Source organism: Urocitellus parryii, chromosome 10 (genome assembly GCF_045843805.1).
Source record: "Urocitellus parryii isolate mUroPar1 chromosome 10, mUroPar1.hap1, whole genome shotgun sequence".
Classification (NCBI taxonomy): Eukaryota; Metazoa; Chordata; class Mammalia; order Rodentia; family Sciuridae; genus Urocitellus; species Urocitellus parryii.
This window is the reverse complement of record NC_135540.1, coordinates 106,271,082-106,286,483: the sequence shown is the minus strand read 5'-3', so window position 1 is coordinate 106,286,483 and position 15,402 is coordinate 106,271,082. Positions and strand designations below refer to the sequence as shown.

At 42.6% G+C, this 15,402-nt stretch overlaps 1 protein-coding gene across 2 annotated transcripts in view; it reads right to left on the bottom strand.

Annotated features, from left to right (window-relative positions):
* The window catches only part of Usp46 (ubiquitin specific peptidase 46), a 63,409-nt gene extending 57,072 nt beyond the window's left edge, over positions 1 to 6,337 (bottom strand). For both annotated transcript variants that reach the window (XM_026387423.2, XM_026387432.2), the window contains exon 1: positions 6,174 to 6,337. In XM_026387423.2, coding sequence (XP_026243208.1) covers positions 6,174 to 6,209 — 36 coding nt within the window. In that variant the 5' untranslated portion in view covers positions 6,210 to 6,337. The remainder of the gene's footprint in view (positions 1 to 6,173) is intronic.
* Between the last annotated feature and the right edge of the window lie 9,065 nt (positions 6,338 to 15,402).

Sequence of the window (15,402 nt, the reverse complement as noted above, 5' to 3'; positions counted from 1 at the left end):
AAACTATAATCCTGTGTATCCTGATGGATAAATCTCAAGATCATAGTTTAAACAACAAAAGCAAACTGAGAAGATTAGTTCAATACTACAAAGCACACTTAAAACACAAAGAAATAATACTGTATCTGATTTCTGAATGCACACATATCTAGTAAAACATAAAAACACATGATAAACACCAACTTCAGAATAGTGGTCCCTCTGGAAGAAAGGCAATGAAATGGGGAAGGACAGGCAGTTTTAATTATATTTGTAATATTTTATTTCTTCACCGGGTGGGAAATATAGGAGTGTTCACCCTTTTAATCTACTTTTCTGGATGCCTCAATTGCACCTCCACCCAGATATGGAATCTCACATCTGAGCTACCTTAAAGCATTTGAAGGTTCTGAAAGTGGCATCGGGACTCCTTTGTATATTGGATCCATGTGGGAAATGAAACTTTGGGAACCAACAGCGTACTCCCAACCCCCATGATCTTAAAACTATGCACAGCAAATAATCATTCTCTGAGCTGTGGTAAAATTCCATGAAGGGAGTTATACTATCCCCAAAACTCTAACCCACAATCCCACAACAGAGACATTCCAGAAAGCCTTTAGTGCTAGTGCTAGAGGCTGATGGAGAATTTATTTATCTCAAGAAAGTTTTTGCTGGTTCACTGTTGGGTGGCCCTGTCTCTCAAAAAGACCAATAAGGGCTCTCAAGCTCGTAGACTAGCATTTGGTTACACCACAACTGAAGGTTTATTATAGGAGCTGCATTAAAATATGTAGACCAGAAAAGTTAACTAGACTAAAAGACACCATCTTTTACAACTTTTCCATCAGTTTGCTTTGGGCTGGCTTTGTGGGTAGGCTATAGATAAAACCACCAAGAGGTACATTTCTGATGATACTACCAAACTTAATAAAAACATAAAGCCTCGACCAGCGTTAATAACTAGAAAGACTAAGCTGAGTTGGGGGTGGGGAGAATAACACAACCCAAACATACCAAAATGCCACACTGGTGAAAAATAAATAAATAGGTTTTACTGTACGGGTGAACTAAAACACAAAGTTGACATCCACAAAAGGCAATACAATCTTTAATTCTCCCTAAATACTGGCATTCGACTTTGTTTTTTCCCTGGGATTCCAAGAAAAACAAAGAAAAATCTGCAGACTTAACTGTCAGGTCTTGACCTAACATAAACTCTAGCATATTAGGCCTGTGGGGCCACAAGAGCAGAATTTTTTTCTTTAAACATTAACACACCTCAGGCAAGGTGCATTTTTAAAAATCCAACAATTATAACAATTCCTAGTAGATACATTACACTAAACTCATGGTTGCCAGCTACCCTTGAGAATGGAAATGAATAACAAAAGGCAAGCTATCCTTTCTCCAAACTACGAAATTGACACATATTTTATTAAAAACTTTTCTAGCCACTCTAAAAACGCAAAATGCTTGACTCAGATAAGTAGTTGACTTTCTAGGATAAAAACTATATTTATAAAAATCCTCTAGTTCTGTTTCAATTTTTTGCTATTTATATAACTAGGGATTGAAACCCAGGGGCACTTTACCACTGAGCTGAGTCCCAGGTCATTTTTCTATTTTTCTTTTTGAGACAGGGTCTCATTAAGTTGCTGAAGCTGTCCCTGAACTTGTGATACTCCTGCCTCAGCCTCAGGAGTCACTGAGATGACAGGCATGAGCCACTACACTGGCTCAAAATTTCGTTAATTTTACTTTTCCCTTATTTTAAGGTAACAATTTATTTTTTTTAAAAATCAAACCTAACCCACAAACTGGTGTTAATATTATCCCAGGGTTGTTCCACGGATGTTAAAATGCTGACAAGTTCAACAGGTTTTAAGTATGGTAGGTACTCATGAGGTTGCTAACCAATTATGAGGTGAATTTTTATAAAGACTTTTTGGAAAAAATACTATTAAGATTTTTGAAACCATATATATACTTATATGTGTATATATATACATATGTATACACACACACATATATATATATTTACCTTTAGAAGGTGAGAAAAACAAAGTTCCCCAGAAAAACAATTTACCTGAAGCCAATATTAGATTTCATGCTTAACTTGAAAGACAATGTCAGATTACAGTTCTAACTCAGTTAGGTAGTGTCTTCCTATAAAATAAAATAAAATAAAATAAAAGCTACAACTAGAAAGTGTATCAATATTAAAGAAATGCCCCATTATTTAAATTGGTCTTTCCATTGTTCTGCTTTAGGGACTTTGTTCAGCTTTATCTGTGTAAATATCATCACTGTATTGAAACTGTTTTATCTTTACCAATATTATGCCCATGAGATAAGGATCAGCTGAGCTCCTTGGAGACAGGGACTCCCCTCATTCAATTATTAAGCACTTTCAGGTAGTATGAGCTAACACTAACACAGCAGGTCCTCAAGAGATGGCTGTTTATAAAGGTACAAAACTTGTGATCTATTTGATACATGGCATTTCCTCCAAAGTACATGTTACAGCACTATTAATGAATGACATAAGGATGAGATGATTTAAGCCAATTTGCATTGGTACAAGTCACATTTGGTTTCTCCTAACAAATGCTTCCTCTTTGAAAAATTCCTCAATTCAAATAGAAAACTCAAAAAAAAAAAAAAACCCACTTCCATTTTAGGGCCATAAAAATACACAGAAAATCAAGTACATTGGTCTGGACAAAAATCAGAGGATTATCAACAGAGGACATTTCCTCATGCTTGGGAGCAGCTAGAGCATTTTCAAAATTACAACACACCAGCCAAACAAGCTTTACTGTCTCCAAACCAGACACTGCTGTCTGACCACGCTGATTTGCACTAAGCAAGTTGATCAAGAATTACTACGGTGGGAATTCATATGGAAGAGGTAAAGAGAACCAGCACTAAACTCCCAAAGGACAATAAAACTTCAGTGGGGTGGGAGGCAAGAGCAGGAATGAGGACATTTTCCATGTTCTCTATATCTAAAACTGGCACAAGAAGTATGGGGACAAGAGGTGATATTCAACTCTGGGAGGATTTGCTACAAGTTTTGTTTCTGCTCAGCTGAGCCCCTTCTTCTCTGGTGGAGGAAACAAGTCCACTTTTCAGTGGTCTGTTTGTCTCACCCAGAAGGATAGTATCCCAACACCCTTTTGGGGACACACATATCATATGCCTGTTTAAAATATGCCAAATGACCTGCTTAAAAAAAAAAAAGCAGGGCTGGGGATGTGGCTCAAGCGGTAGCGCGCTCGCCTGGCATGCGTGCAGCCCGGGTTCGATCCTCAACACCACACACAAACAAAGATGTTGTGTCCGCCGAAAAACTAAAAAAAATAAATATTAAAATTTTTCTCTCTTTCTCTCTCCTCTCTCTCTCTCTCTTAAAAAAAAAAAAAAAAAAAAAACTAAGTTAAAAAAAATGCAGTCCCACCAACTCTTACTACAACTTCTCATCAAAATGGCTGGGACCAAGTGGAATTAGGAGTGGAAAGGATCAGTAAGCACCCCCCAGAGAGAAGCCCAATAATGAGGCTAGATCCAGAAAAGACCTACCTGGAAACAATTCATCTCTGAGTGAAGACACAAAAGAGAGGTCCAGTGAACATTTATGTCTGCTTGGGTGAAAAGACAGCAGTCTCATCCCCAACCCTTCTGCTCTGGGAATGAGTCTGGGAAGGCCAGACGTGACCTGAACAGCCTTTTATAAGGGGCGGGACTAATAATTCCCATCCTGGCCTCTGTGTGCCACTCAGCTTGCAAAAGATAATGTGTGGGTTGTTTATATTAGTGGTTGCTTCCATCCAGTAGGAAGAGGCATAATCTCCATGGTCCCTTTAACAACTGGAAGGTAACACAATGAAAAAGAAGATTATGGACAATGACAGCTAGCACTGAGTACTTGCTGTGTGGACTCCCTCCTGAACCCCAGTAACTCACTTAAAGCAACTGTCCAGTGAGATAATAACCATTGTCATCTTCTTTGTATAGATTAAGAAGGCAAGACAGAGAGCAAACTGCTCAAGGACAAGGCAGAGAACAACCTGCTCAAGGACACAAAGCTTTTACAGGACTTGTACCCAGAAGTCTGACTTCTTTGGACACAGCGTCCAAACAGGAAGATAAAATTCCTTGTTTATCAATTACTGGGCCCTCACTTCACCCAGTGATCCTAAACTTGATAGCTTTTTAGGTGGCCACAGGACGGAGGTGTCAACACTCTGACCACAGTACTGGCCTGCTCCTCTCACGTCCTGCCAGGCAGCTTGTCTCACTGGTTGAGTTCCAAGGAAAACAGGTTGTGACATTCTGCCCAGGTGTGCCAAGGAGCCCCAGATACACTGAAAAGGGAAAAAAAATCGGGAGGCTGGCTTCCTCTTGGGACATGCTGGCTCTCAAAGTTTCCAGCCTGCTTTAATACAGAGAGGTGTCACCACAAAGGAGCAGGACAGGAACACTACCAAGAGCAGAGACCCTGTAGGCCTGAGGCCACCCCAGCAGGCGTGAAGAACAGCATTCAAGCTGCTGTGGTTTCACAGTCCCCTCAGGTGCTGGTCACAACAGAGAGACACTGAGAAGAAAAGCATCTCTTCTCACTGCACCAAGCAACATTAATGCCACTCGACAGGAAGAAGCAGGAAACCTGTCTCCTTGTGGAGAAAGGCAGGAAAAAGAGGAAATGGAAAAAGCCTCCAAGAGCCACCCACATTGTCTAACTCCCCCTGCACCAACCCCAGGCAGCTGTCACTCTGGGAAGCCCCAGCCTTTGCTCTACTGGCTGTGGCAGTGGCCTTGCCCAGTGGCCCTGAAAGCTGAAGCCAGAACCAGTGGGTCTCACTTTTCCACCCCTGAGCTAACACATGGTTCCTCAATGATCCTTTGCCATGTGCCGATCTTATAACAGAATTTGGGATAGAAGATTTAAAAAGCTATGTGATGGAGGAAGGACACTTTACCCCAAGGCTACTCAATCAAGCCTCCTCAGATGCTTTTAGAGGTCAATATGACCAGCTTCAGGGGAAGTGTCCCTAAACTGCCACTAGTTCCCACTTGAATGGGGCTGGGCAGAATTCTAGAGAGTGCGAGCAAAGCACACACCCTGGGGTTGGGGGTTGGCTCAGTGGCAGAGTGTGTGCCTAGAGTTCAGGAGGCCTTGGATTTCATTCCCAGCACCAAAATAAATAAATAAATAAATAAAATAAAATAAAATAGTCAAACCCTGCACAGGGGAGCAATATCTTATCCCAAGCTGAACTTCCCAAGGCTCTGACAAGGGAGAGTGTCAAGAGGGTATACCCTGGGTACCCAAACTGGAGGTACCCAAACTGCAGAAACTGAAAAGGAAGGGAAAGCAATGGGAGATTCCCAAATTAAAGTGACCACTAGGTCATGGATCCAGACCCCATTAGAGTCCAGTGATGTCCCTTCACTGTGTCCATGACCACCAGCTTCCTTTAGATCTACAGTGAATGGGACACAAGAACCATGGAGACCTCCTCCACACCCACAGCCATCCCCACCTTTAGGGCCCATAAATGTTATTGCCAAAGAACCTTGCCCCTCTTTCACAGGGAGGGAAACTGAGGTATCCAGAATCAATCATCATGCTTTCCTAAACCAGGTTGAATTTCAGCTCTCTAACCACAATCTTGCACTTTTTTTTTTTTTTACAGCTTTATTACATTTCAAATTTCTCCAGATACACCAACTGTCGTTACAAAATGAATTGTAAATACAATCGAAGGACTAAACTCAAAATGAGATGAGAGCAGTCAGGGAGTCCAACACCGGCTTATTGACTGCAAAGACAGGATGGGTGACCCCTACTCCCAGCTCAGCCCCACTCCCCTCCCCGGGGACCTTCGAGCGCGGCCACCTCCCCGCCAGCCGCTTCCACCGCAACGGGAGGGCGGGGGCACGGCGGGCCCTGGAATCGGCGGGCGGGCACTCGGTGACGGGGCAGGGGGCTCGGGGCGCCTCCCCCGCTGCTCGTGTAGCCGCCGGCCCGCCCAGCCTGGGGGCCGGGAACTTCTGACCGCGCTGACCGGACCCACCGCCCCCTCGTCCCCACCCGGCCGGGCTGCCGGGCGTTGTGTGCGGCTCGGGTTTCCCTTTCTTTGCCTCGCAGCGCCTCGGGCGCGACCCCCGAGGCGGCGGCCACTCACCATATTACAGATGGAGGCGATGTTTCGGACAGTCATTAGTCTAAAGGTTGCAGCGATCCCGCACCGCCATCTTTACAAGGTGAAAACAGGACTGTCCATGGTGGAGCGCGCAGGAGGCCGGGCGGCGGCGAGGCGGCCTGGGGTCCGGCTTTCAGTTTGGCTGGGAGAGGGAGGCCGGGAGGGAGGAGGAGGCGGCGGCGGGAGGGCGGGGAGGGCGGGGAGGGCCGGGAGGCAGGCCGAGGGGCGGGGAGTGGCGGAGCGAGGGAGCCTGGGCCGCGGCCGGCGCGCGGGGAGGAGGGGCGGCGAGCGCGCCGCGGGAGTCCGCCGGCCGCTCCGAGCGCTCCGCCGCGCGCCCTGCCGGCCCGCGCCTCGCTCCCTGCGGGGTCGCAGCCTTTGGCTTTTCCTTTGGATGCCCGGCTCCACTCTGGCTGGAACGCGGGGCCTGGCCGGTGGTCGCACAGCTGTGGCAGCAGCACCACGCTCCCCGCAGGGCGGACCTCAACCCCAACACAGCGGTGGCCCTCTGCTTTCCTCCGGAGCCCGTGGCGTCCTCGGGAAGCCAATGACCGCTCCAGACGTTGGCCACTGACCGACCCGGGCTGAGGAAAGGGGGACTCCAGTCTAGGACACGCGCGCCAAGGAGAGGGCTGACAGGGACACCCACCGCTTTCAGTCTGAGCCCCGTCTTTAGGACTCTCTGCCTTATCTCTGAGGCCTCACCACCACCTTGTCCAATACCCCCTGGCTTTTATGTTTTTTTAGTGCGTGGAGAACATGAGAAGTAGGAGTGATTACGTCCAACTTTTAGTTTTCCCCCAGGGTTCCGGCCAGATGGCACCCGCGGGAATCCAAGAAGTAAAATGGGGTCAGGACATGGGAGTGGCCTGAAAGCCCTGGCCAGCAGCCGGCCGGCAGCTGCCTGGTAGAGGGTGCCGGGAAAGGAAAGGAATCCGAGTCTGGGCAGAGGCCAGATGCAGCAGTGCATTCAGGCAATTTGTGACATTAGCAGGTATAAAGGGAAAGTCATGCTTCTGGGCAAGTATAAAGATGGAGTGGAAAGAAGAACAAAACTTTTCCTCATCCTCCAAGAAAACATCCCTCTCAGGGGCACCTAATCTCTAGTTTTTGAGATAGGTGATGTTTCCCCTTATACGCATTTCCCACATAGAATGTCATGCCTGCAGGCTCCAAGTGCAAATTTGTACATCACTTGGCAGATAAGTTCATGTGAACTTAAAGAAACCTTTTCCAACTGTGAGAAACAATGCAAGGTTGTACCAGGGCTGTCCATAAAGAAAGTTTGTACAAGTGAAACACATGATAAATTCCTAATGTTTAATGGCAAACCGAATTAGAAGGGAAATTAATAATAATTGAAGACAGCTTCTGTCTAGCCAAGGGTAATGTTTTGGGTGGGAAGTGGTGTTACACACATAAGATTTAAGAGTTGTTAATTGCTAATACTCCTAGGACCTGTTGTGGAAATAGAAGACAAACACTGCAGACTGAACATCTGGGGAGCCATGTCAGCATTGTATTTTTCAGTGGATATAAGCATTAATATTCCTGCTTAAGCCATACAACCTAAATCTAATTTCTGAATAGGTCCTGATGATAATGATAGCCAACTTTCATTTGTAACCATTGTCAGTCTTTTTTTTTTTTTTTTTTTTTTTTTCAGTTTTCAGCAGACACAACATCTCTGTCTGTATGTGGTGCTGCGGATCCAACCCGGGCCGCACGCATGCCAGGCGAGCGCGCTACCACTTGAGCCACATCCCCAGCCCACCATTGTCTGTCTTGCTGTGCTTGACATTTATGATCTCCTTCAGTTGCCACCATGACTTTATCAGGTGGTATACACTATTACACTATTATTGTGCAGATCACTAACAGAGGTTTATTTATTTTTTTAAAAACTTTATTTATTTTTATGTGGTGGTGAGGATTAAACCTAGGGCCTTGAACTTGCTAGGCAGGCACTCTACCGCTGGGCCACAACCCCAGCCCACTAACAGAGGTTTAAAGGATCAACTATTCTGCCCCGTTCTGTGTTATCCAAATGTTACAGATGAAGCCGGTGTACTAACCCAGGTTGGGCACTATTGATTGAGGAGGAGTCAGCAAAACACCCAAATATGATCCATCAGGGTACTGAGGCCCAGAAAAATTCAAAGAGTTTTAAAATGTCACATAACAAGTTTAAGAGCAACCTCAAGGCTAAAAGTCAGGCCTCAGTTTCACAGGTCCTCTATAAAGGCATTAATTCAAATCTTTAAATGAAATGAAAATTTTACACCATGATAAGAGTTCGGTTTTCTCCCAACGTTGGCATATGGATTGCAAAATCCACAGGATTAAAATGACCACTGACACAATGAAAATTGAACAGCATCTGATTACTGAGTGCTACCTCAGCAAGTTAAAGGGAACTTTCACATGCCTCTCACAGCCTATAGCCTAAACCGAAGTGTTCAATATACACAACAAGATTGAAACTGGGGTTGTAAGTTACATATACAACAAATCAATTGAACATGACAGAGCTTGTCCAACTCATGAATGATTAAATACATCTTACACTTGCACAGGGTTGATATTCATAGGTCTTAACTAGAAAAGGCCTGAGTTGACACCACTTCAAATCTATATACAAACAGAGATATGAAAAATTGTGGTATATATGTGTATTAAGAATTGTAATGCAAAAAAAAAGAGTACATGTATAATGGCATAATTTGGCGTGAACATACTTTATATACAGAGTTACAAAAACTTGTGCTGTAAATGGGTAATAATGAGTATAATACATTCAACTATTGTCATGTATATAAAAAATAATTTTTTTTAAAAAAAGGCCTGAGTTGAAGGTTTGTAACCGTAGCTTCACTCAGTGAGGAAACATTATTCAGCGGGGATAAGAGGTAAAACCGGGAAAATGTTAACAAACCAATGAGAGAACTTTGAGGAAAACTGTCCCACATATAGTGAGCAGTGATATGAAGGTGTAGAATATAAGGCTGGGAAAAGAAGGCAAATGGAAGAACAGGTTATGGGCTGAAACTAAGTAGCCTCATTTGAGGGAGGCATTCACTCCAGGTAGTATGCATGCCTCTGCACACACCAAGTGTGGTCCTTGAACCAGCAGCACTGGCATGGGCTGGGATGTTGTTAGATATACAGACTCCATTCTCCATCCCAGACCTAAATAACAAACCAGTTTTTGCTTAAAAGTGTGGAATTCTGCTTCTGCAGGCCCAGCAATCATTACCCTTCTTCTAGGAATTGCTTGGGGATTCTACTCTGGGGAATGTTCCCTCCCTGGTTCTCAGACCTTAGGGTTTAGGTGTTGTCTGACCTGGTCCCTGGCTCCAGAGGAAGGCATATGACTAGACCCAGCCAATGAGAGCATTTCATGATCCATTCACAGTGATTGGTTTGGTAAAGAGGATGTAATAACAAGCTAAGCTAGTAAGAGTCAGCCCTGGGACTTTGGGGGTAAGAATTGCTCCCTTCCTGAATTCACTGAACTGATCAGATATAAATCTAGAGCTGTCTTCTTTCCATTGTCTGAAAACAAAGCCAACTCAGGAAAAAGGAACCGTGGGATGATAAAGACATCCTAGTATCATTTACCCACTTGCTGCCAGATCTAACTCCTGAACTTTTCAGTAACTCAAACTGGTAAAGTCTTTGTTTTCTTTGGCCAACTTCAACAAGGCACCTGCTGTTCGCGACTAAAAGAATCCTAAGACAACAGTGTCTCCCTGTCCCTGATATTCATTCTGAACTCATGATTTCCCTTTTCCTCTCTTGTCTATCCTCTAAACCAAACTTACAAGTTTTGCCTCCTCCATTAGGTGTTCCCAGATGGCCCCTGTAACTCCTCATGCTTTCCCCACCCCCACCAATGAAGTTCTCCATCCTGATGACCATTGGTGCCATACATTCCTGTTGTCAACAGTTTTGCATCTGCCTTCCTTCCCTTTGCTATCACCTACTCAGTCTTTAAGTGTCTCCTAAGATACGTGAGATGCTTTTGTTTATATTCTTATAGCACCATCCATCCTCCCAAAGTGGAACTCATATCTGTAAATATGCTTATGCCATATAGCACAGAATGGAGGCAAGGGGTAGTTAAACAGTAGATGCTGGTTTCAGGCTTTCTGGATCATCTGTATGACTGGGTAAGTTTCTAACCCTCTCTATGCCTCAGTCTCCTTCCCTATAAAGTGAAGACAATAAGAGTACCCCTCAGAGTTTCATTTCACTGTTTTCTATAAAGTACAGTGAATAGGTATGGCATATACTAACAACTACTATTTGAGAGCCATTAATATCGTGCATGGGGTTGAATGTCTGAATGTAATGAATGTCTGTTTCTGACTCTTCATCAGACATGAAATAAGAAACAGATCTGGTTTTGCTCCCTATACTACACCTAAAGAACCAGGGCATTGTCCACAACAGGAGCCAATAAACTGAATATTAATATTTGGACAAGTGTCTCTTTTCCAATTGTCTGGAAGCTCCTGGAGGGGCGCAAGCTGATCTTACTGATTTTTTTTTAAAAACCTCATGCAGTCTCAAACACTGTGCCTGGCACAGTAAGCTCTTTCCATTTTCCTTACTGCCAAAAAGGCTATTGCAGCTCATTTGATATGCAAATGGTTAGTAAATGGTGGCTTTCTGGTGGAGGAAAAAAAAATGTTTTCCTGGCTGTAGACTTGAGTTTAATTACCAAAATGATTTCTGTGAATTGTATCTCAGTTCCATTCAGTCTTTTCCCTTAATCACCATGTATCCAACAGATATTAAAGACATGATTTGAGCTGAACCTGCAAAAGGCATTGGGGATCCCTGGATAAAATCAGGCACTTCCAACTCTGCCCTGCTGGATTTTATAATGAAGTTTTCTTCCACATTGTTTATAAGTATTTTTGCTACTTTTTATATGCTATTAATATTAAATAAGGATAAGATGACTTTGGAGTGATGGTCACATTAGGATCTCTCCCATGGAGAAATAACATCTAAAATCATGGTGTAGAATCCTAGTTGTATTTATAAATAGTCGAGATTCCCTAAGCCTTTGGAACAATTGGCTGATTTTGAAGAACTAATTGAAAAGGCCACTGAAGGATTTTTAAACTAGGTTGGGACATGATGAGATTTTTATGTGGTAATACATTTTGATTAGCTGAAAGAACAGTTTACTCTAGTTGGCTACACTATAGGAAAGAAGGTTGAAGGACAGCAGAAGTGCCCTAGGTGAGGCCATTGAGAAACCTAAGAGTCCCAGAGCTGTTGGCAGCCTGGATTTACAGGAGAGGCTGTGGAAAAAGAGAGAAGCATACAGACTGAAGACTGGCTTTTGGAAGCAGTCAGCTGAATTTGTGGATGACTGGAGTGAGAGACAAGGATAAGTTCAAGGTTTCTGACTGGAATGAAGACAATGTATTTTGTTTGTTTGTTTTTTAGTTTTATGATATGGAATGCAGTAAGAGGAGGCTTGGGCATACCTGATTAGGGAGAAGTGAGATTGGCTTAAAGGTGATGACTTTGAGATAACCATAAAACACCTAAATAGTTATATCAAATAAACCCTTGGCTGTATACAATTAAACCCTTGGCCATACAAATCTAGGGCTTAGAAGAAAAGTCTGAACTGAACACATAAGAGTAATTAACATATGTAAGATAATGGAGGACAGGCAATTGTGGATGAAGTTGTCCAGGGAGAGGGAACAGAGTGAGAATAGAGTGGGAGGAGGTGGTCATAGAGCGCTCCCCATGCAAGGATCAGGAAGAAGAGGAGCCACCAAAAAATTAAAAGGACTTCCAAAGTAGTAAGACCCCACACACACCCAAAACAATACCAAACATTAAAAAGAAAAAAAACACACATAATACCAGGCAAAGAATATTTGAAGATAGAGTAAGTGGTCAAATGTTTTGCAGCTACAAAATTGAGGATGGTAAATAATAATAGTAACAATGGTCAGCTCTTGAACCAAGTTTTAAGATGCATTTAATCCTCTTTACAGTTCTGTGAGAGAGGTTATTTTAAATTCCCCTTTTGAAAGGAGAGAAAGCTGAGACTCAGGGTTTACGTATGTTGCCCAGAGTCATGTAAGCATCATCTCTGGAGAGAAATTTAAATCCTATTATTGGCAATCTAGGTGGAAGGTTAGATAGAATGCCTATGGGAGTAGATCGGTAAGTGAAAAGGAGATGAGATAGACCCTAAAGATGCTTGACTTTGAAGAGTAGACAATGGAAGAGCTCAAAAGAACCTCCAGTGAGGGGCTTTCTGCCCACCTCTTCCACCTTTGAAGTCAAACGTCACTCTCACTTCATGCCCCCAGGCCTGCAGGCTCACAACACCCCCACCTCTCCTCCTATCTCAAGCCCACTCATTCCTCAGAGCTCACTTCCATAGGGAACTCTTCCCAGCCTCATCTTCTCCAGTGAAGTTCTAGTCAAAGGTGTTTTGTGTTTTTTTTTTTTAATATTTCTTTAGAAACCTTGAACACTTGGCACTGTGCCAGGCACCTACTAGGAATGTCCCAGATACTCAGCAAGTCATTACTTTACCTGAAACATTTGATCAAAACCATCGTACTCACCATGTTGCTTTCCTGGTGGTTTTCTCTCTCCTTCAGGCTCTGGTCTGAATTAGATACAACTGGTGCCCTTGGAGCGTGAGAGGGTGGAGTTTGATAAATAAGGCCCATTGTGGAAATGGGAGCAAATGAGCTTCCCTAGCAATGAAATTTCCTAGAGAGATTTGGCCATAAAATAAGAAGAGATCTCAGACAGAAGCTTGAAGGAGGTGAGGAAATCAATGCATTTGTCAATTTATTTGTTCCTTTCAACAAGATTATTAGTGTGGGAGGCTCTGAGTTTGTCATTAAAAAGTGAGGGACCAGTAGTGGTAAAGCTTGATGGGGGGGGGGCACTTATTGGGAGACATGAGGAGTCGGGCAGATCAAGGGCTCAGAAACTTTGAAAAGATAAAAGTCCTTCTGTTAGGTTGTGGAAATCGACATAAGAGGTCCTCATCTTCTCAGTAGAGCAGGTGGGAATACATCTCCTCCATTACTCCCCAAATATTTGACAGTTCTACAGAACTGCAGGCACACAGTAGGTGCTCAAGAAGTGTTTGTTGAATGAGGGTTTGATTAAAAGAGAGTAAGACCATAGATAAGTGGAATAATTGTTCCAAACCATGAACAGAGTTAGAACGGGCTTTCTTTGGGGGCATTTTATATATTCCTTCCAGGTCCACAAACATTATTTAAAATTTATATATATATATATATATATATATATATATATATATATATATATATATAAAAAATCTGGTGATATATATATATATATCACCAGATTATAGCCTATCCTGTGTAAGCTTTAAGGATAACCTAGGACTACCTGGGATAACAAGGCCTACAGGGGCATCTGCAATAAGATTTCTGCCCTCAGAAGAACAGTACCTATATTTTTCTTTGGTCTACAACTTTTAAAGATTTCTTATGGCTAAATATTAAAATCATAATTTTTCTGTTTTAATGTTTTTAATTAAAATGTAAGCACTGAAAAATACAGAAAACCTAAGTGATTTATGATAAAGCAAACAAACCTGTGTAATCACCATCCTGATGAAGGCATAGAACATGACCAGCATCACTGGAACCCCTCACCCCCTCTCATCCCCACACACTCCTCCCAATCACTATCCCTTTCACAAGGGGCAACCCCATCCTGACTTTGGTTTGGTTTGGTTTGGTTTTGCTTTGAAAATTGTTTTGGTTATGGTACTGAGAACTTAACCCAGGGGCAATTTACCACTGAGCAACATCTCCAGCCCTTTTTTATTTTTATTTTGAGACAGGGTCTTGCTAAATTGCTAAATCTGACCTCAAACTTAGGATCCTCATGCCTCAGTTCCCCAAGTTCCTAGGATTATAGGCATGTGCCACCATGCCCAGTTGATAGTCCTTTTTTTTTTTTAACTTTCTGGGGTTTTATATAAATAAAATCATGCAGCATATGCTTTTGTGTGTGTGTTCTATTTATCAATATCATGTTTTTGAGATTCAGCTATGTTAGTCGGAAAAGCTACAGTTCTGGGCTGGGAATATGATTCAGTGGTAGAGTGCTTGTTTAGCATTCAGTAAACTCTGGGTTGGATCCCCAGCAATGCAAAAAAAAGAAAGAAAAGAAAAATTGGCAAAGGAATAGTTAGAAACTATAAGCAATAACAGAGAAACAGCCAGCTTTTAAAAAATTAAATGTAAACTATAATGATTAAATATATCAGTCAGATTCATCTAATTCAATCAACTTAGGGCCAAAAGAGATCACATAATTAAGATCCTAACCAGTTACAGACAGACTTAGAACTAGAAGTCTGGTCTAAATACCCATAATCTTTTATAGCATCCCAGAATTTTATGCCACATACTTTTCTGAAGTCTAAAATTTCTCTTTAAATTCAATTTAACTTCGAAAAGTTCAGATTAACTTTGTAAATGCACTTAGCTAACCATACAAAAGACCCTTCTGTCCTATGTTGTAGTTATATAGCCACACTCCTTCTCCCTGACTAATCAGGAGGCAACTAGACCCTGAAACCCAACCCTAACACGACATGCTATCTGACAACTGCTCTTCAGAAAGACCAAAGCATTTGACTAAATCTCACTACTTTCTTTGCCAGCAAGTCAGGGTTTGGAGTTTTACAGAGCGATCCATGTAAATACTCAGGTCTCTTTCCCACTGAGGACTCAGGAGGAGGGGTAACTCAGTAATGTAATCATTTTCTTGTAGGAAGATGTCACACTGGCCCACAATCAATAAGCATGGAATTTGAGTTATGGCTCTGCACTGATCCATGTACAACCGCCCAGAGCAGCGAGGTGACAAATGGCTCACAACTGCACAAGCTTGGCCTTTGACTACTTAGCAGAATAAGGCTGATTTGTCCCTATAATGTTCATGATTTGAATCTCCACTAACAGCTTCTGCAAACTAGCCATGACTCTGACTTTCATCTCTCATCTTGATTTGGCAAGAATAAGTCCTCTTCTATTTCATATATCCCCTCCATCAAAAGCTCCAAAATAGTGACCCACAGACATGTTTAGTTTAACTGTTGCTGTGTTTAAAATATGTTTGAAATAATGCCAACATTTGAAATCCAGAAAGTTCACATAAAAATTCA